Source organism: Rhineura floridana, chromosome 2 (genome assembly GCF_030035675.1).
Source record: "Rhineura floridana isolate rRhiFlo1 chromosome 2, rRhiFlo1.hap2, whole genome shotgun sequence".
NCBI lineage: Eukaryota > Metazoa > Chordata > Lepidosauria > Squamata > Rhineuridae > Rhineura > Rhineura floridana.
In genome coordinates, this window is record NC_084481.1 from 169,439,197 (window position 1) to 169,461,080 (window position 21,884).

Here is a 21,884-nt window from a genome sequence, read left to right on the forward strand (position 1 = left end):
AAAGTGCTAGTGATCTAGTGATCATTGTATTTTTTACTGCCAGGCAATGGGGAAGAGGTGCTTGTGAGATTATCTGTCTCAGGAGTCCAACTATCTTGACTGGTCTTGGGTACTCATCACCTTGACTTTGGTGCAAGGCAGGGTGTCATTTGCTGTTGCACCACTTTAGGCAGCAAACTGTCTTTGGCTGACCCTGGATGTGTCTGGAGCCATTTTTTTAATCCATGTTCAGAAAACACTTGGAGATTAGAAATAATTTGAGAGGTAAACCATTATACTCAATGAACTCATTAGGACTTTGTCATAGTCAGCTGAGTCCTACTCAGAGTAGACCCATTGAAATGAGTGAACCTAAGTTAGTTATGTATATTAACTTCAGTGAGTCTACTCTTAGTAGGATTAGCATTGAAAGCTCCTTTTACTTCTGAGTGAGAATTTCTTTCTGGCTAGGTTTTAGTACTTTATTTTATCTCTTTTAATTCTTTCAGATGCTCACTTAAATAGCGTTGTATAAAAATATATAGTGGCCCTCCTAACTACTGATACGTTACTTTTTTGAGCTTCCTCCCCAGCCCCAAAAGCTCTAGCCATCTGAGTAAATGTCCTTGATAAACCTTTGAGCAGGAGAGCTTAAAACATCAGCTGTGTGTGATCTGTGGCATAATGACTATTGATCAGCAAATGGATGAAATGAAAAGCATCAACACCGTTTAGATGAAGCAAAGATGAAGCAATTGAAGAACAGGGGATTTAAACATCTTGTCTCTATGTCCTCAAAAGAAAGTGAAGTCTCCCACTCTCAGTAAACAACATCTCCCTGTCATGGAGTTCTCCTGACCTTTATTCTAGTTCTTCAGAGTTCAAGGTACTGGCAGTACTTTTTAAGAATCACAGAGTATAAACACACAGTCTTTCATTTGGCAGAATGGACAAGAAGCAAGTGGAGGAGATGAAAAGGGAGGTGAAGAAATCACATCCAAAACCAGTACAGTAATAGGGAGGAAGTCTGTAAATGTCCTGCGTGTCCTACATTGAAAACCCTTTGTGCCCTGATTTCTCATCATGTTCTGCTGAAAAGAGGCATAGCATTGCCTGGATGCACCAGGTAGAAAATACAATGAAATTGTCCTCAAATCACTTTAGACCAGCTTTCTCCACCTGGTGCCCTCCAGATGTTTCGGACTACTATGCCCATCAGCCCGAGCCCAAAGGTCCCAGGATGGATTACAACACAATAAAAACAATAAAATACATTAGATAATAAACAATTAAAACAACAACCAACCAATCAAATCAAGGGCCTTGGCTGGTTACTACATGGACTTCCATCTTTAAAGCAATGGCCTCATCCACTTCCCTAGGATAACAGCTTTGAATATGAGCCTTTATGATCTGCAAGCTTGAGCTAAATATAAAGCAGCCCAAGACAAGAAAGGCTCATTCTTTCATGGAGTCTACATTTTTGGGAGACCCCTTGGGAATGTTTGAGGCAACTGGTTTTGGGGCCTAATGTTACTTTTCTGCAAATCTATGAAGTCTGTGCTTTCAAATAATACAGGAATCTAGGATGACAGAGCCAAGAAAGTATTTAAAATTGGCATCTGTACAGTGGGGGCAGATCAAAATACTGGGTAATATCCTCAGAGTAGACCCATTGATGTCACCCAGTAATTATGGTAACCGTAAGCATAAATTAATCATGGATTTATTACTACATTTCTTGACATGCTGGGTGGTAATGTGAACACCTTTTAACTTTTTACTGCAAATGTGTTTTGTGTGTCACCAGATTTGTAGACGACCCTTGTTAGAAAACAAAGCAGCATCTGCATAGCTTGCTTTGATTCATCATGCCACTGAATGCAATTGCATTCCCATATTCCTGGGATGTGTAATAGGGAGGATATGTTATTTCAACAATGAAGGTTTAACTTGGAAAATTGTGGTTTTAATCTATTGTACCTTGCCCTAGGGTTGCTTTGCAATTAAGGGTGGGATAAAAAAATTTAAATAAATAAATAAAACTCTAGACTCAAGCCTGTAATAGAAGTTGAGTCTCTGTTTTTCTCCAATAATAAAAGTAGTGCCATCAACATCTGTGAAAATGATACCACCGCTACTGGGACGTGCAGCTACTGTGCCTTTCATAGGAGATTCTCACTCACACGGTTTCCACTTCTATAGTTTTGATGCTATCCTAACTGTGTGACTTATAAACTGTGCTCAGTATGCTTCTGAGGGCATATCACAGGGCTGACCCCACCATTAGTCAGAGTGAGGCAGCTGCTTTGGGTGCAGTTGATTCTTCGGTGTCATGAAAGGGCAGTAAATAGTAATTTATTAGTATTGTAGTTTTCCTACAAAGGAGAGATGCTGATGGGATTTTCTGTCTCAAGTGCCAAAATAATTTGGCTAGCTTTGGGTTCTCTGCACTTTGTATTGAGGAAGAGTGTCATCTGCTATGCTACCACAGGCAGCAAAATGTCTGGCTCTGAGTGTGTCTCTCTGCTGCAAGTCTTGTGTCTTGTGTTGACAGGTCCACCCACTTGTATGTTATTTGAAGGGATTTTCAATCTACAGACCACATCTGCAGAAAGTACAGGAAACTCTTGTGCAGTGCCATACAAAGGCTTTTGGATCAGGGTAGCCAATCTGCTACCCTCCAGATGTTGTTGGAGTCCAGCTCCCATCAGCCCCAGACAACATGGTTAGAAATGATGGAAGCTGGACTCCAACAACATCTGGAGGGTACCATGTTGGCTATCCTTAGTGTGGATGAGATAGATGCAAAATATGTATTGGTAGTAGTGCCAGGCTCTGTAGTGATGGTATCTCTTTAGTCACACACACACAAACACACACATACTTTACTGCTGCTGTTCCTAAGGAGATGCAGTCATCTGGAAGTACCTTATGTGAATCAATTTTTTTTACATTTCTTTCTGCTTTTAATGGTTTAATTCCTAGAATGCGCACAAAGTAAGGTTGTTCACTAATATATTCATTTAAAAGAATGATGATTTCTCAGACAAGATGTCGCCACATTAATTCCTAAATCAGTATCTGATCTGATTGGGAGCTGTTAGATATCTCCGCCTGTGCATCTTGGAGCATTTTCAGCTATGACCCCACACCCTTAGGCCCTGGTGAAACTCAGGAAATCTGCTCCTTGGTAATTATTTACATTCCATTCCTTCTACTTCAGCCTATCTCCTCCATTTTCTAAATCTTGCTACCTTTCTGCCCTTGCATGGCCCAAACTCATATCTCTAGCCCAGGGTTTCCCAAACTGTGGTCCACCGACCACCATTGGTCTGCGAGCTTCATTTAGGTGGTCCATGGTGTGTCTGTGAAGACACAATTTGAATTCTATGGAAGCAATAAAATACAATTAAAAATCATACAGCAACTAACACAGTGCATTACATTTGCTACAACAGGCAGAAAAATGGTTAAGTGGTCTATTAAGACCCTCAGCAATTTTTAACTAATCTTTGGGCAAAAAAAGGGTGGGAACCACTGTTCTAGTGCCACTCCTTTCTCCTTATGCAGCAGCTATATGGTTCCCCATCTCCATTTCTCCTATCATTCACAGCAATAAATTAAGCATAAGCTGTTGGCCCAGGAAACTTGAGACTGGATAGCCTGTGTACAATCTTGCTCCACCTAGCCATTTTATTCCTCTGTAAATGTTGAATCCCGCAATTCAAGCCGCAAAGTCATTTTACTCTCATTTTGGTGCTGTTTTCTCTTTGAACCAAGATTGGGACTCAGCAGTTCTTGCAAATTCCCCCAAGTAATTAAAGTGAATAAGGGTGCAAACCTCCCTTGTTGTGTGCAAAGACTCTGGATAAAAGATCCTCAAACACCTTCATTGTTACACATGTGGACATGCATGTTTGTGGACATTTCAGAAGGACCACACTCTTTGGAGTGACAATTGGTAGCTCAGTTCAAGTGTGTAGGAAGATGTCTCTGAACAATTTCTTCTTAAAGCTTTGCCAAAAGCCAACACACATGTACACCACTGCCACCCCACAACTACCTTCTGTCTCACCAGCTGATCCATAGCCATGTGGAAAGGAAAGGAAAAAGGGGGAGCACGTAGGGTCACCCAGAGCCTGAGGTTGACTCAGTTTGTCCTTCATGCTGTAGTGGGAGACATGGCTGACCCAAGGCATGTTGCTGCCTGAGGTGGAACAGCAAATGGCACATCTAAGTTATGGCCAAGTTATGTTGGCACCTGAGTCAGAAAACCTCACCTGCAACCTCCCTGGGGGAGAAAAAATGCAACAATAATAAATTAAATAACCAACCATTTGCAGCCCTTTCCTGACACCTACAATTAGGTGCCTGTGGTGGCTGCCACATTCCACCCCATAATAGACCTGGTCCTTTTCATATCGTATGGCACGGGGAAACTAGGTTCATGGGATCTGCACCACTGGGGATTCAACAATATAGTGTTAATATGGGAGAGGCAACTGCTGGGGGGGGGCAAATGGCTTTGTCAGCATGACTTTACAGGTTGCTGCAGGCTGCCATGGCAACAGACTGAACTATTCTCACTTCTCTCCCACATCCCTTAAACACCTGGGGGTAACTAAGCCAATATCTGTCTTCCAACTGGCAGGCTTAGAAGTACAAATGAAACCATTTGAGTGGAGGGCCAGCTATAAATCCAGCTGCAAAACAACACACTGCCAGTGCTGCCAGCCAACATAGTTAAGCGATAGGCTGGGAGGAGCTGTATGAAGAACTTGCACATACAAGAGGGTTTGGTGTACTCGGTGGAGTTCGCCCTGTTTGGCAGATCCAGCTATCTGCTCCTGGAAGACATATAGCAGGTGAGGGAACCTTTGGCCCTCCAGATGTTGCTGAACTACAATTCTCATCATCCTTAACCAATGCTTGCTGAAGCTGATGGGAGTTGTATTTCAGCAACATCTGGCAGGCCAAAGGTTCTCCACACCTGACATATAGTACAGGGCAAGCCTTCTGTCATTTTTTCGTAAGTGTGTGGAAAGCATAAATGAACTATCTTGGTAATATACAAATAATTAGTGGGTGTCAACAGTAGCAGGAGTTTGATATGTTTAAGTGGAAGACTAGAGCTAATATATTTAATAGAAACTGATTCAAACTTAGAATACCATGCCTTTCCTTTGGTATGTTTTGTCTTTGTACTGTCCTGGTGTGTGAGAAAATCTAAACAGATTTTTTTTTCATGTATCAGAGACTTCTGGCAGACACAGTTTCTTCTGTCATACATCAATGGTTGAAAAAACAATGCTGAAACTGGAATAATTGGAGTTGGAAAGAATCCTGTTGCAGTAGGAGTCCTAGGTTTGAAACATTCCCAATAAGTCTCCTCTTCTTTCTGTTGCTTCCCTGGGTTGTTATGCCATCACCCAATTGGATTATGGTTCAAAAGCATTTTCTGTTATCTCAGCTACATCTGCTTTACTGCTATATTGGACTCACTCCTTCAGAGCCTTGCTGGCTCTAGTAAATAGTTATTATCTTGTTTCTTTATGGCAGCCTTCTATAATTTAGAAAATAACTATCTTTAGCTGTCCTTGGCCTTCCTCTCCACTCTTGATGCTTGGATCTTAAGCATTTATACTGTCCTGGCACAACAGTTGTTCATATTGGTGATGAATCTCATCCTCTCTTCAGGTGTATGATTCAGAAAGTAGGTGAAGCCTTCTCATAGGCAGGACTTTTAGTCTTGACTGACAGTTGTCTTGGGAGAAGGATGAACAATGGTGCAGCATCTCTCATTCTGCATCGGTATGGTTATAAAACTGAAGATGTATTCTTAGAATTACAACCTAACAGTCGTACCAACTTGTAATTCAGTCTGTGACCCATTATAACTGTTAGTGTGTCTCCAAACTGTTTTTTTTTCACAGGTATATTCTGCAGCATGTCACTGATTGAATAACAGTGCATTAGTGGTGGATTTATACTGGACCATACATACATCATTCCATTTTATTGGTTGTTCTGCGATGCTTCCCAGTTGTACTGAATTTTGCTGTCAGGAGGGATACTCTTGCACTATAGCACAACAAATACAACACACACACACACACAAACAAACAAAGAAAGCGTCAAGGCGAGTTAAGCAGCAGAGCGAAAAGAGGGTAAGTAGCTCCCATTTATTCCATTATTTAATTGAATTAAAACAGCTCAGAGAAATAAGCAATAAGGGTAGCCTAAGGTCACCCTGAGCTAGGAGCCAAATCCTGAAAGAACCTATATCTTAGGAGACAGATCCTAGGAGAAGGAAGCCTATAGAAAGCTAGTGTTCAACACCACCCTAGCAGGAAAGCTTCAGGGGACACTGTAAACAAGGCTAAATTCCAGTCACAGAGAAGGGGAAAAAGGAAACTCCACCGATACATACAGGGAGAGAGTCAGCTCAGTCCTTGCTAAAAAGGGCAGCTTCAGCCTTCCTGAAACACAACCACAAGCTCTGTTTCCCTAAGTTAAAGAAAGGTCAGGCTGTTCTAGATGGGAAAACAACAAACACAAAAGACTTGCCTGGAAGTCGCAGCCCCTTGCTGAGATTAAAAGCAGCCAAAAGCTTAAACAGCCCCGCCCGTAGCTCAGGAAGGAAGCCTGCTTTCCTGCCTTCCTGCCTTCAAAGGAAGGAAGCCTGAGATAATACTAAGGAGTTAAGCCCCAGCTGATAGTTGAGCCATCAGCCTCAAGTAACACATCATTGGCTGGCAGCAGTAGCTGGGAGGAACCAGCCACACATATAAAGTCAGAGCACCTAGCGAGGGAGCCTGCTCCACGAGCTAGAGGGAGCCCCAGCCGACGAAGCATCAAGGCCCCAGCTGACAAAGTGTCAAGGCGAGTTAAGCCGCAGAGCGAAAAGAGGGTAAGTAGCTCCCATTTATTCCATTATTTAATTGAATTAAAACAGCTCAGAGAAATAAGCAATAAGGGCAGCCTAAGGTCACCCTGAGCTAGGAGCCAAAGCGTCAAGGCCCCAGCTGACAAAGCGTCAAGGCGAGTTAAGCAGCAGAGCGAGTTCGGCAGCAGGGCGAGGAGGCCAGGGCCCCCCACTCTGCCCTTCTGTTCCCTGACCTCAACTAAACCACAGTCTCCAACCTATTGACGTAATAAACCTCAAACAAAACTACGCAGGTAAGAAGCCAGCAGGCGTGTGGGGGCTTTCCAGTGTTTTGCACAGCCTGCAGCATGTACGACTATCTGCCTGTTGGACAGCAGTCGTGGGTGTGCTCTCGGTGCAATGAGCTCCTGGCTCTCCGGGAACGACTTCATTTCCTTGAGGCCAAGGTGGCAGACCTGGAAAAGCTGAGAGAGGCAGAGAGGTGTGTGGAGGAGGCCTTCAGGGACGTTATAGCTGTGTCTCACTCCAGCGATGATAACTCTCCTGCTATCATGGAGAACGATGGTCTCGGGGAAGGAGAGCATCCAGCTGAGGAAGAGGGAAACGATCCCTTAGAAGGGACCCATTCCTTGGGGGATGAGCAGCTATCCTCTCGTGCCGAGGATATATCTCCAGGGGGTGGAGGGATCCTTGTAGTGGGTGATTCGATCATTGGGAACATAGACAGTGGGGTGTGTGATGGGCGTGTAGACCGCAAGGTGTTTTGCCTGCCTGGTGCGAAGGTTGCGGATATCGCCCGTCGTTTAGATAGTTTGGTAGACAGTGCTGGGGAGGAGTCAGTGGTCGTGGTGCACGTTGGCACCAACGACATGGGGAAATGCAGCCGTGAGGTCCTGGAAGCAAAATTTAGGTTGCTAGGTAGGATGCTGAAAGCCAGGACCTCCAAGGTGGCTTTCTCTGAAATGCTACCAGTTCCACGCGCAGCACCAGCCAGACAGGCCCAGCTTTGCAGTCTCAATGCATGGATGAGACAATGGTGTCGGGTGGAAGGGTTTAGATTTGTTAGGCACTGGGGAACATTTTGGGACAAGCCGGGCCTGTACAAAAGGGACGGGCTCCACTTGAACCAGAATGGAACCAGACTGCTGGCACTTAAAATTAAAAAGGTAGCAGAGCAGCTTTTAAACTGACTGAGGGGGAAACCCGACAGGAGCTGAGAAAGGTCCGGTTCGGAATAAACCTCCCCCCTGGGATAAAAACCAAAGAAATGATGAAATTTTAAAAGGGGTAGGCCTAGAAGTAGGCATTGTGAGAGCAGGGGCACAGGATATAAATTCAGAAGAGCAAAATTACCACAGGCCAAACCACAAGTGCCAAAGACACTTGAAGAGAGACACTGCTTACAAGTGCCTGTACGCTAATGCTAGGAGCCGTCGAACCAAGATGGGAGAACTGGAGTGCTTGGTCTTAGAGGAGAGCATTGATATAGTGAGCATAACGGAGACCTGGTGGAATGGAGAAAACCAGTGGGATACAGTTATCCCTGGATATAAACTATATCGGAAGGACAGGGAAGGACGTATTGGTGGCGGAGTCGCTCTATACGTGAAAGAAGGCATTGAATCCAGCAAGCTCGAAACCCCAAAAGAGGCAGACTCCTCCACAGAATCATTGTGGGTGGTGATACCATGCCCCAGGAGGGACTTAATACTGGGAACGATCTATCGTCCCCCTGATCAAAATGCTCAGGGAGACCTTGAGATGAGATATGAAATTGAGGAACCATCCAAACTAGGAAATGTAGTAATGGGCGACTTCAACTACCCGGACATAGACTGGCCGCATATGTGTTGCAGTCATGACAAAGAAGCAAAGTTTCTAGATATTCTAAATGACTATTCCCTAGACCAGTTGGTCATGGAACCGACCAGAGGGATGGCAACCCTGGACTTAATCCTCAGTGGGGACCAGGACCTGGTGCGAGATGTAAGTGTTGTTGAACCGATTGGGAGCAGTGACCACAGTGCTATTAAATTAAACATACATGTAACTGGCCAATTGCCAAGAAAATCCAACACGGTCACATTTGACTTCAAAAGAGGAAACTTCACAAAAATGAGGGGATTGGTAAAAAGAAAGCTGAAAAACAAAGTCCAGAGGGTCACATCACTCGAAAATGCTTGGAAGTTGTTTAAAAACACTATATTAGAAGCTCAACTGAAGTGCATACCGCAGATCAGAAAAGGTACCGCCAGGGCCAAGAAGATGCCAGCATGGTTAACGAGCAAAGTCAAGGAAGCTCTTAGAGGCAAAAAGTCTTCCTTCAGAAAATGGAAGTCTTGTCCGAATGAAGAAAATAAAAAAGAACACAAACTCTGGCAAAAGAAATGCAAGAAGACAATAAGGGATGCTAAAAAAGAATTTGAGGAGCACATTGCTAAGAACATAAAAACCAACAACAAAAAATTCTATCAATACATTCAAAGCAGGAGACTATCAAGGGAGGCGATTGGACCCTTGGATGATAAGGGAGTCAAAGGTGTACTAAAGAACGATAAGGAGATTGCAGAGAAGCTAAATGAATTCTTTGCATCTGTCTTCACAGTGGAAGATAGAGGGCAGATCCCTGAACCTGAACTAACATTTACAGGAAGGGATTCTGAGGAACTGAGACAAATAGTGGTAACGAGAGAGGAAGTTCTAGGCTTAATGGACAATATAAAAACTGACAAATCACCGGGCCCGGATGGCATCCACCCGAGAGTTCTCAAAGAACTCAAATGTGAAATTGCTGATCTGCTAACTAAAATATGTAACTTATCCCTCGGGTCCTCCTCTGTGCCTGAGGACTGGAAAGTGGCAAATGTAACGCCAATCTTCAAAAAGGGATCCAGAGGGGATCCCGGAAATTACAGGCCAGTTAGCTTAACTTCTGTCCCTGGAAAACTGGTAGAAAGTATTATTAACGCTAGATTAACTAAGCACATAGAAGAACAAGCCTTGCTGAAGCAGAGCCAGCATGGCTTCTGCAAGGGAAAGTCCTGTTAGAATTCTTTGAGAGTGTCAACAAGCATATAGATAGAGGTGATCCAGTGGACATAGTGTACTTAGACTTTCAAAAAGCGTTTGACAAGGTACCTCACCAAAGACTTGTGAGGAAGCTTAGCAGTCATGGAATAAGAGGAGAGGTCCTCTTGTGGATAAGGAATTGGTTAAGAAGCAGAAAGCAGAGAGTAGGAATAAACGGACAGTTCTCCCAATGGAGGGCTGTAGAAAGTGGAGTCCCTCAAGGATCGGTATTGGGACCTGTACTTTTCAACTTGTTCATTAATGACCTAGAATTAGGAGTGAGCAGTGAAGTGGCCAAGTTTGCTGACGACACTAAATTGTTCAGGGTTGTTAAAACAAAAAGGGATTGCGAAGAGCTCCAAAAAGATCTCTCCAAACTGAGTGAATGGGTGGAAAAATGGCAAATGCAATTCAATATAAACAAGTGTAAAATTATGCATATTGGAGCAAAAAATCTTAATTTCACATCTACGCTCATGGGATCTGAACTGGCGGTGACCGACCAGGAGAGAGACCTCGGGGTTGTAGTGGACGGCACGATGAAAATGTCGACCCAGTGTGCGGCAGCTGTGAAAAAGGCAAATTCCATGCTAGCGATAATTAGGAAAGGTATTGAAAATAAAACAGCCGATATCATAATGCCGTTGTATAAATCTATGGTGCGGCCGCATTTGGAATACTGTGTATAGTTCTGGTCGCCTCATCTCAAAAAGGATATTATAGAGCTGGAAAAGGTTCAGAAGAGGGCAACCAGAATGATCAAGGGGATGGAGCGACTCCCTTACGAGGAAAGGTTGCAGCATTTGGGGCTTTCTAGTTTAGAGAAAAGGCAGGTCAGAGGAGACATGATAGAAGTGTATAAAATTATGCATGGCATTGAGAAAGTGGATAGAGAAAAGTTCTTCTCCCTCTCTCATAATACTAGAACTCGTGGACATTCAAAGAAGCTGAATGTTGGAAGATTCAGGACAGACAAAAGGAAGTACTTCTTTACTCAGCACATAGTTAAACTATGGAATTTGCTCCCACAAGATGCAGTAATGGCCACCAGCTTGGATGGCTTTAAAAGAAGATTAGACAAATTCATGGAGGACAGGGCTATCAATGGCTACTAGCCATGATGGCTGTGCTGTGCCACCCTAGTCAGAGGCAGCATGCTTCTGAAAACCAGTTGCCGGAAGCCTCAGGAGGGGAGAGTGTTCTTGCACTCGGGTCCTGCTTGCGGGCTTCCCCCAGGCACCTGGTTGGCCACTGTGAGAACAGGATGCTGGACTAGATGGGCCACTGGCCTGATCCAGCAGGCTCTTCTTATGTTCTTATGTTCTTAAACATGAACTTTTGTGGTATGAAAAATTACATGAGTTCAACAGTAAACTACGGGACATGCACTGATTGGAAACAAAGCAGTATGTCCGCCCCAAAAGCGGGATCTCATATAACCATCCTAATACCATAACAAGCACAAATAATTGAGAATGCACAATAAAAAGGTTGTCTCGAAGGCCCCTTACTTAGTTTCTTATCAGATTATTGATTGTTTAAAATTATTTAAAATATTAAATTCCAAAGTATGACTATCAGTATGAAGCAGCAGAGTGGATTGTACACTCAGACTACAAGTGGGCAAAGCCATTTTTGAAAGCTTTCCCATGTATAAAATTTATAAATCAGGGAGAGAATCTGAATCCTGGTCCCTGCTGAGCTGGTTTTCTACTTCCAGAAAGGGGTTTGTTTTGTTTTTTAATGTCAGGGAATTGAAAAATTAGATCCATTCCCTGCAGTGTGATATAACATATATCCACTTCTGTGTATGTGTATATGATAATACATACATATATACATGTAACAGACATGCAGTGGAGGCTAGTGGTCCGATGTCAGTGGGGCAGTGAATCAGCTCCAGGTTTTAGCCTGAACTTTTGAGGAGCTGTCCAAGGTGATGAAATTTCAGATTAAAACCCAGAGCATATATGAGAAACAGTCTTGAAGTGTATCTCCTGCCTGTGTTAAAAGAGACAAATCTGTTATCTGAAGAGCTACAGAAGCTGTACACATGGAGAGCAACTGAAGTCACTGTAGGTCAATCTCCATAAAAGCTGTGTGGGTGGTAGGGGAGAGCATGCTGAAATCATACAGTATGAAGGAAACCTGCTTGTTAAACACTAGAACTACATGTCTTCTCCAACACTTGGCTCCAGCTGTGGCGCAAATAAAGAACTGGAAATATTTGTTTACAGTCTGCTGTATTGGCTAACTAGCTTGTCAGTAGGCTCTAAGTCCTAGAGAAGACTTACATAATAAATACAAAGATGTGCTCCTGAAGTCCAGCAGCACAATCTTGCACTCACTGTTGGACAAAGCAATCCTAACCGAAGGCACAGGTAAACAGTCAGCGTGGTAGAGCCATTGCAGCATCCGAAGCTCTGCTGGCTCCTGCTGGTTGGGCTAGAAAGTGAGATGGAGGTTTTATCTCTTTTTGCCACATCACCTCTAAGCTGATGCAGCAGAGGGTCCCTCAGCTGGTCAATGGGCTGCCTTAGGGCCCCACAGTTCCTTGGCTGGCCCTGCTCCACCCCACCACCCCAAAATGGCCTGTTTTGCATCTAGCACTAGCTACTGCCAGCAGTAGCTCTCAAAGAGGCTGTGCCTTCAGCAGCTGTAGCTGAGGGCCCACTGTGGTGGAACCACCCTCTGGTGGATCCCTCCAGAAGCATGGATCAGGGGTTAGGCTTGCTCCCTAAGACTTCTCTGCCTATCCTCCCCACCTGCAATAGCTCCACTGCTGTGGCCTGCTGATTTTAGTCCAGACTGTCTCATGGGAACATAGAAATCTGCCTTAAAGCAAGTCAGGTTATTGGTCCATCTAGCTCAGTATTATCTATAGTTATTGGCCATTGATATCATCAGGAGCCTTTCCTGATTGGCCATGGATATCATTTGGGCTTTCCTAGCCCTAGCTGCCAATGGGGAGATTGAACGTGGGACCCTCTGCATACAAGCCAGATGCAAATGTTGTCAGCTTAAGGCACAAATATTATAAAGAGGCATATTTAAGTATCTCTTGATGAGAAGCAATTAATATCATGTCAGGAAAAAATTAATCTATCCCATTGGGTAGTCCTAAAACCTAAACTGTTTGTCTTATTGTCTGTTTTGGGTCACTTGCAGCCCTGAAATTATCTCAATTATTCTGTTATGGACTGATTTTAAGAGAATAGTTTATGTATGAATTTTTAAAAAGAGAATAGTTTATGTGAGTGCTGATACATGCACAATGCAGATGTCAGCTACCTTGGGGACCCATTTTGGGGTTAAATTTTAAAACAAGCAGTTGAGTTCCAATGTCCATATCTCCTGCTTCTCTAGCTCTTGGGATAATAGTTTTTTCCCCTCTCTTCACACATCAGCAAATGCATTGAAAGGCAACCTCCCCTGTTTTTCATAACTGTTTCTTGGAAGTGGAAAGGCAGTGCTATCTTTCCCTGTTAAGTCTTTATTGGCATCTTTGCAGGAACGGCATTATGTTTCTGCATTTGACTTCTGTCCTCAGAAGACCTGTTTCAGATGCAGCCCTTACCCTTGGAGGCCTGTGGGATGGCAAAGAAAGAATGCAACGGGGTCTGGAGGTCATTTTTCTATCACTCCAACAACAGCTCCATAAAAGTATTCTCCAGGGCTTAATGTGGGCAGAGGTTCGCAAGGCTCTGCCCAAAGCATTAGTGATGTGATTATTTCATCCAAGGAGAATGGAGAGGTGAATCGCTTTTCTGCAGCTTTAAAAAAAACTGGAAGAGGGAATGCAGATTTGTATACTGAAGGCCAGGAATGCACAGCCTCCAAAGCCTAGCATTTTAATAAAATATATTTTAGGATCAGCCAGACAATTTGTCCTTGCACCCACCCACGATGCCCCCCTTCCCAGGTTCTTCTTGTCTGTGATGTCACAGTGCCCTTGGGAGGCACTGTGAGCATCCTGGAGGGCCAGTGTGAACTTTTCTGTTCTCCTTCTGATTTGGATTCTGAAGATGTGAGCATGGGGCTGTCCTTGCTGTCATTCTGAACTAGGGAGGGGGGAGAAATTCTGTTCTCATTCAAAGGCCAATCAAATTCACACTTTCCGAAACAATATGAGAACCAAAACACAGCCATCCTTCAAAATTTGCACTTACCTGAATATTGCAATGCACTTCTCCAAACAGTGTTTACAAAAGTGCACATATCAGGAGAAAGTGTGCATAAAAATGAATGTATTAGTGAAAATAATACAAAATGAATTATATTAGGAGAAATTGCTTGCAAACATATGTACATTAGTTGAAACTACATACAAAAATGTATTTATTAGGAGAAATTTGGACTAAAATGCTGAAGAATGTTCATGAGGATTTTTTTTTTTAATTGCAAATTGCTGCAGAAATACAGAGAACTGAATTTCAGCCTGGAAAAATGAGAGAGAACCAAAACTGACAGATCTTTCCATCCCTACTCTGAATCTGGAAGATACTCAGAAAGCAGAAAGCCATCTTACTGCTTCCAGAGATGCTCAAATTGTGATAGCAGAGGAGAGTCCATGTCCTTTTTCATGCATCAGATGCAGCTAGAGGCTCTCACCACTGTCACCAGAATGCAAAACTGTCCTTGCCAGTTTGAGCACATTTTTGTGGCCTTCCACTACAATTTGGCACATTGGAAGATCATAGCATAAGATGGGTATGGGATGTTTGTGAGTTTTCTCCAGCAGCGATGGCATAGGCAGTAGGTGCTTATACCACTTCTGCAACCACAGTCCAAACTGCACAAATTATTTCCACGGCATCCTTGCAGAGTCAGGAGGCAGAATAAAACTGCACTTCTTCAAGACAAGATGTTGGCCTTTGATTGCTAGGACATTCAAATTTCTCCACTGAAATAGGTGAAGAGAAATGCTCCCATGTGGGAAGGCGTCTGGCTTCCCTTCAACTACTGAGCATTAATTGTGGCAATACAAAATAGGACAAGACACTGGAAACTACTACTAGTTGGATCTCCGATAAAAGGGCTTCTAGTTCCAAGCAGATTTCACCCTGGTCAAAGCACTAGAACACTGTACTTAGGAGGAGGAGGGGTTGAATACTTCTCTATAATGCAAAGGGAGACTCAATATATGCCTAACATCTACTTTCATTCAAGACACCAGCAAAGAAGTGTACCCCTACTGTCTGAATTAGATAGGAACAGAAGACTGCATCACGCTATTGGCTCCACTGCTCTAAAGGACAGAACCATTTCCAAGTTGTAAGGAACACGTGTCGTACGGATGAGAGATTAATTCAACTGCCAGTGGTGGGTGTGGAAGATAATAAACATAACTGTCTGAAGGTTGGTGGCAACAAGTTTTAGAACTGGCATTTGGAAGGGACTAGAAGGGCATCTTGAGGCTAGACCTTCAGCCTAGGGGCCACAGCAACCCATACATAATCTAGCCCATTATGTAGCACCCACAACAAGTACACTGCAGGAAAGCAAATAGTTTCAGATGACTTCTGTAAACTGGCTGCTGGTGAGGAAAGAAAAGCTTCAGTGATGGATCCAGCAAAGCTTTTGAAACTATTGTATTAGCATTGTCTGTTATTCACTAAAAGGATATTACGACACCTGTGACATACTTCTCCCTCTCTATCTTTTATAAGAAATCCCATGGCAAAGACTATCAAGTGTAAGACCAAAAGTTTCCCTTCTCTGAATGGTGAAAGTATAATGTCAGTTTGGTTTTTTTCTAGGCACAAGAGATACACATAGTTCCTCCTTACGTACACAAACAGCAGCAAGGTTTCAAGTATTAGTATTAGGGTCTTTTTCTCTTGGAAAATCTTGGCCCAAGCTTTGTTAAGAAAAGAGCAATAGCAGTAGTCACTCTTCAGTCACGACTCTCAATCAGGGATAGGGAACCTGTGGCCCTCCAGCTGTTGTTGAACTACAACTCCCATCATCCCCGAGCACTGGCTATGCTGGCTGGGGCTGATGGGAGTTGGAGTCCAACAACATCTGGAGGCCCACACGTTCCCCACCCCGGCTCTAGGGCCAGTACTCAGGACAGATCTTTATGTACAAGCCTAGTCGATCCAGAGGCCTTTATGTGTTGTGCTTTTACAAAGCTTAGACAGTGAGCAAAGGGGTGTTTGATGAATCAAAACATAGCTGAAATTGGACTGTGATATATGAGACAGCCACAGATCTTGGTGTTTACACCTTGCAGTCACATACGTGAAAAGGAAACAGATGTGTTGTAGTATTCACAAGAGGAAAACAGTAATATTGTACACAAGATGATACACAGATATATTTATAGAATGCTGTCTCAGCTAAGCAGGCCTGTAGCTGCCTACTAAGATTGGAAGCTCCTGTACCTAAGGCAGAAAAACCATTCTAGAACCAAAAGGCACATCCCCATCACACAAATTTGCAACATTCCCTGCCCTGCAGGGCATTTGCTAGACACAAGCAAACAACTTGGACACTTTGCCTTCAAGAAATATATATATTCATTACAATAAATACATCTTCCAGTTAAAAGTTAATTTTTCAAGTTAAAAAAGTAGTGCATTAACTGTTTACTTAAGACAAGTTGAAAGAAAATTTGGCCCCATCTGAGCCTACAGAAGGCGAGACAAGTACATATTGCACTGAACCCCTGGCATATGAGTAACGGTCAAGCCCCTATAATGGAGGCTGGAGAAAGAGGCCTGAACCACACTCCAGGCCACACTTGGAGCTTTGCCAGCTTGTGAGGTAGAGCAAATCTCCAAGTGTTTCAACACTGAAGTCAAGTCTCTGCTTTGGAGGGGTGGGTGGGTTGCTTCAAAAATACTGTAAGGAAAGAACATTGTTAAGTCTGCTCTTTCCCTCTTTAAAAGGATTAAAAAGAACACTGCTTAGTATGGACCTCCAAAAATCAGTTTGTTACACAATCTTATTATGCATGTTTATTCAGCAGCAGGTCCCATCAAATGGAATAGGACTTGCACCCAGGTTACTGTTTATAGATCTGCAGCCTTTGAGAGAGTTTTTCAGACAGCTTTGCATCCCCCATCAACAGCAGTAGCTGGAGTGGCAATGGGTCTCTCCAATTTCCGCTGAAGACAAAGCATCTGCTGGCAGTCAGATGATGTTTTTAAGTAGGAAGCATGTAACTGTTGGGCCTCCACCCCTCTCTGTCTACTGCTACTTCAGCCATTGGCTTTATTGATCTTACTTTAGTTGCATTAAAAGGCATGTCTGTTGTGTTTGCTCCTGCCCTTGGTTAAGAAGTTCTATTTCAGCCCCTCTGGATGGCAAAGTCATGTTTATTCTTCTGCCAAAGACTCCTCAGCATGGTATAGGCAGGGCAAGATAGAGATCAAAGCCTCTTCAATTGCAAACAAGTGCTCGTCTTCTACCTGAGGGCAACAGTAACGCATGAAGTCCGCCAGCCGCAGCAGGTATTCTATATTGTGGCCTGAACGACCGCTGGAAACTATTATTTGAGCTGCAATATCCTCCTCAGATGCTGGACCAAGATAGGAGGGATTCTGGGGGGTTGCAGTGTAAACCAGAGCCAGGATAGGCTCACTAGTCTCTTTATCTTGGGGGTGGAACTTCACCAGCTTGGTGTCGTAGCCTCCAAGCACCGCTTCCCGCATATTTAAATATTTGAGCGAAGCAGCAATTTGGTCGCCACGGAGTTCATAGGCAACACCCCACGTGCATCCCTGCAATGAAAAAATTACAAGGTTTACTTACTATGACAGAGGCAGAAACAGAATCATCTGCATTTTTATATCCATTATATGGATGATACTCCTTTTTTTTAATCTAAGACTGTTAACTAGGGTAGACAAGGGCCCTAAAAGCTCTGCTCAGAAATGGAGAAAGTTCTCAGCAGAAAGCATCCCTATACTTATGGGAAGAAAAAGAGAATAGGTAGATTTTCTAACCATTCTGTTGCTCTTCTACTTCTATTCTGAACACACATGTAGGAGTAACCTCATTTTCCTCAGAAAGGCTGCAGATTGGCATCTCTAGAACATGCAGCTGGTCTAAAATGCATCCAGTAAGCCATGTTTCTCCATTATTCACAGGCTTACACTTGATTTGCACACTATAAAGACATTTCTGGCCACTCTCAAGACATGCAGTATCATGAAGAAAACACAACTAAAGCAACACTAGGGATGCCACACAGAGCAGTCTTCACAATCCTTATCAACTGAAACAAATGCAAATTTGCTCATCTCCTGGCTAGCTAGTCCAACAATACAGCTTGCTGTCAAGTCCCATCTCATTGTAAGGGGCTCTGAGGTGGGCTGGAGAAACTGAAGCTCAAGTTCACGGTCAGCAAAGACCTTATAAAACCATTGGTCATTCCTTCCACTCCATCTGCCCATTGGGTGATGAATCCAGTCAGCTTTTGCAGAGGCTTCAGGAAGGTCATGGTATTATTGACTCAACCACATACCAAAGGTGTTTCAGCAGCTATTGTGGGATGTCTCTAATGTTATAGAGCTTCAGCTTTGTCTCATCACCTGAAGATATGCCCTTGGTAATTGATTCTTACTATATACACAGCACTGCACCATCCAAACCACCTGATGATTATCTTGGCATTCCCCCCTAAGCCATATGAACAACAAATGCTAAACTTCTAGCTGCGGGAATGGTGTGATCCTCACCTTCCTAAAGTGGAGATGACCCTGGTAAGAAATGTTCTGTATTATGCCCGTTCCTTCCAAACCTCCCCCCACCCTTAAGCCTTGCTCTATCGGTGTGTTAACTAACTGGATAAGGATGCTGGCATAAATAACTTACCTCATAATCTTCTTGGAGGGTGACTACTCTTCCAGGCTAGACAGGAGAGGGGAGGGAGAAAGAAATCAGATTTGAGTATCAAATACCAACTCTGAGAGCATAAGGTAAGCCCCGCCACCCTCAAGGATGCTCGGTTCAGCCAAGCAGACCCAGACAGCATCAGCACTGCAGGCAAACATGGGAGGCACGTGTGGGCAATGCCAAGGCAGGGGCGAAAGGGGCTAAGCGGCGCCCGGTAGGCTCCAGGCAGCTAGGGCTGAATCTGCAATTCGCCTTCGGACCACAGACGGGCCCAGTTTCCTGGCTCCCTCGACATTACCACCAGACGTAGGTTGGTGCCCTAGCCCCACCCCAAGCCAGAGCCATTAGCCGGTGCCGGCCACACAGGCATCCTTGCCGAGTGGAGATCCAGGATAAGAGAAGCTCCCTTCTGTCAGGCTCGCTCCTTCTCTTCCCCGCCCCTATCTTCCTTCCCTCACCCAGTGGCACCGGCCGCCCCGTCCTCTTACCATCTTTTCACTGCCTCGGTGGAAAGTGTCTCCTTGCCAAAAGCGGCGGGTGTAGCCATGGATGAAGCCCACTTTGCGGGAGGTGAACTCAAAATCAGGTCTCCACACCAGCGAGCCGTAGCCGAAGACCCACAGCGGGGATTTCGACGACCCAGCTTCAGCTTCAGCAGCCGCGTCTTTCACCTCTTTCTGCCGCCCAGAGGGATGCTCCCCTCCGCTGGAAGGACGCGGATGCATTTGTAGCGGATCCTGCTTCATGGCCCCGCAGAAGAAGCTTGGAAAGCAGTCAAGGACCTTGAAGCTGCAGGGTCGGATCTGGTTGGCGGGAGAAACCTTGGCTCGCCAGGTGCTTGGCACGGGGAGGGGTGGCGGACGGGGTGAATTGGTTGGCGGTACTGAAACTACAAGCAGCGCGACCGTATCTAAGGTTAACCGTGCCTCTCCACCGCTTTAAATGCCAGCTTGCCGGTAAACCCCACCCAGCTGTCAGCGAACTCTCACGGCTCAAGCCCTCTATCCTCCAATCAGCGCTTCCAGGGTCGAGGCTGCTGCTAATTGTCCCGCCTCGCTGACTGCACGCGGATTCTGGATTGCTCAGAGAGACCTGTCGGTCACGGGTAGAAGGCGCGCGCTGATTGGCTTCCGTGCTGCCCGCTGTTTCAAGCCAGGATGATGCAACCTGCCTGGAAGCTTTCGAGTAAAGGACGCAGGTGATTGCATCAGGCGTTGCTTTAGGCTGTAAGTGAAGCCTGGCCGGAGGGACAGGATCGGGGTCAGTAGGAGGAAATGTGTTTTGTGCGATGGCCGTAGCGGGGTGCAAGTCTCTGCAACTGCTGCGAATTGTGTTTAAAGATAGCAGTTTGCCCCCGTTTAGATAACTGTTTAGATTTACTATAAATGCTCATCCTTCCTGGCAATGCTCATCAGGACCCCCTCGACGAGAGGGTTCTACGGAAGCGTTAGGCACCACTTGGGGATGGGGGATCACATTGTACAGCACCGGTCATTTTTAATATTGAAATAGAAGCCAGCAATAGTGGACACTGGATGCTTTAAACGAAGAAAGAGAGGCATCCTTTCCTCAATCAGTACCATCTTGCCTGTACAGAGCAAGGAGGAAGCAGTGCTTACCAATGGGTGTTACGCTGTTTTGCTCCTTATTATGCCTTCTTCTTAAACCCTCCTCTGCATAAGTGGTTCACAGTCTTTGCTAACAAAACCGCCACATGCAGGACTGTGTCCATGCAGCAGAATCATGGACACTCTGAGGCTGTTTCACTGAAAACACAAGAGGTCAGGTCAAGTAGGGGTCGGCACATTCAGGCAGCTGCTGAAGCCCCAGAGCCCATTTGGAAGGGCCCACTAGCATGAATTTGCTGTGGCTGCTGGGGTGACAAAACCACCACTGTAGGTGGACTGGGAAATTTTCAATGGCTACTTGTCACAATGACTATGGCATACCTCCACTTTCTGAGAAAGTATGCCCCTGAATGCCAGTTGCTGGAGAACATGAGTTAGGATAATGCTGTTGTGCTCAGGTTCTGCTTGCAGGCTTTCCATGGACATTTGGTTGGCCACTGTGAGAATAGGACACTGGACTAGATGGGCCGCTGGCCTGATCCATCAGGGCTCTTATATTCTTATGAGAATTTAGTGGCATTTGCAGGAACAGCAGTCACTTCTGCTTTGTCACTCACCCTCTCTCTGTGGGTGGCACAGAGGGGGCACTGGGCCTGCTGAGAAGGATGGGTGTCCACCAAAAGTATGTTGCTGAGGGCCTCCTATAACCTGGTACCAGCCCTATATCGGGTGTCACCATCTGTCCTCTATTCTGTGTTGTCATCAATTGCTGTACTATACAACTGACTGAGGACAGCAAAAGAGTCAGTTGTGCTAGCAGTAGCAATTGCAATTATCCAGTCCTCAAGACAACCTGAGCGGTTATGACATCTCTTCACACTGTGTGGGGAAGCTGCTAGGTAGGATTTGGGGTGGGGTGAGGGATATACAAAAGGAATGCAAGAATTTGGCTATGCTTTTGGCCACATAAAATGGTTAGCTCTCCAGTTTCTGCAAAACTTACCTGATGCAGTAAGTGTCCATGTATCTAATGCCAAGGACTTGCTCTGAAGCAAAACCATGAAGTATCCCATAACCTGAGTAGATCATGCTTGTGAGAGTCCCTGGCAGGTACAAAAGTAATAATCAGCGATGTGTAATATAGGAGTGTGGGGTGTGGTCCTACACTCTCCAATAAATTAGACAGGAAGAGAAAATAAGATATGAAGAGAGTAGGCAGAGGTGGAACTACTCACTGATTAGACATTTCCAACCTTACTAGGTCAAACACTTAAGTGGTGTATTTCAATGACCTAGCTTATATTATGAGTACTGGGCTCTGTAGCAGCTGTGGAACAAGGGTATGGAATTGATCAGGTCCATTACTCTTGCATCATAGAAAGAATTTGCAATGGCTTTCAGAGATTTAAGTGTTTTAAAATGCAGCCTGTATGAATTGTTTTAAAAAATCATTTTGAAAATATGTTTATTTTTAAGGTTTGTGTAACCATTTGATCTAACACTTATTTAAATTAAAACCACACAGCTTCAGAACT

The 21,884-nt window shown here is 44.5% G+C and overlaps 1 protein-coding gene across 1 annotated transcript; it reads right to left on the bottom strand.

Annotated features, from left to right (window-relative positions):
- Positions 1 to 16,440: 16,440 nt before the first annotated feature.
- CHAC1 (ChaC glutathione specific gamma-glutamylcyclotransferase 1) lies at positions 16,441 to 19,712 on the bottom strand. The gene is made up of 3 exons (XM_061611406.1): positions 19,270 to 19,712; positions 18,761 to 18,796; positions 16,441 to 17,664 (listed from the first exon to the last, which is right to left on the bottom strand). The coding sequence occupies exons 1-3, from the start codon at positions 19,525 to 19,527 to the stop codon at positions 17,260 to 17,262; spliced, it is 699 nt and encodes a 232-aa protein (XP_061467390.1). The 5' UTR covers positions 19,528 to 19,712; the 3' UTR covers positions 16,441 to 17,259.
- Between the last annotated feature and the right edge of the window lie 2,172 nt (positions 19,713 to 21,884).

Bases quoted from the DNA above. Each gene is read 5' to 3' on its own strand.
- CHAC1 (XM_061611406.1), bottom strand. From the start codon at position 19,527: ATGAAGCAGGATCCGCTACAAATGCATCCGCGTCCTTCCAGCGGAGGG. The intron at 18,797-19,269 runs GTAAGAGGACGG...TCTCCTGTCTAG, and splicing joins ACCGAGGCAGTGAAAAGATG to CCTGGAAGAGTAGTCACCCT. The intron at 17,665-18,760 runs GTAAGTTATTTA...TTTTCATTGCAG, and splicing joins CCCTCCAAGAAGATTATGAG to GGATGCACGTGGGGTGTTGC.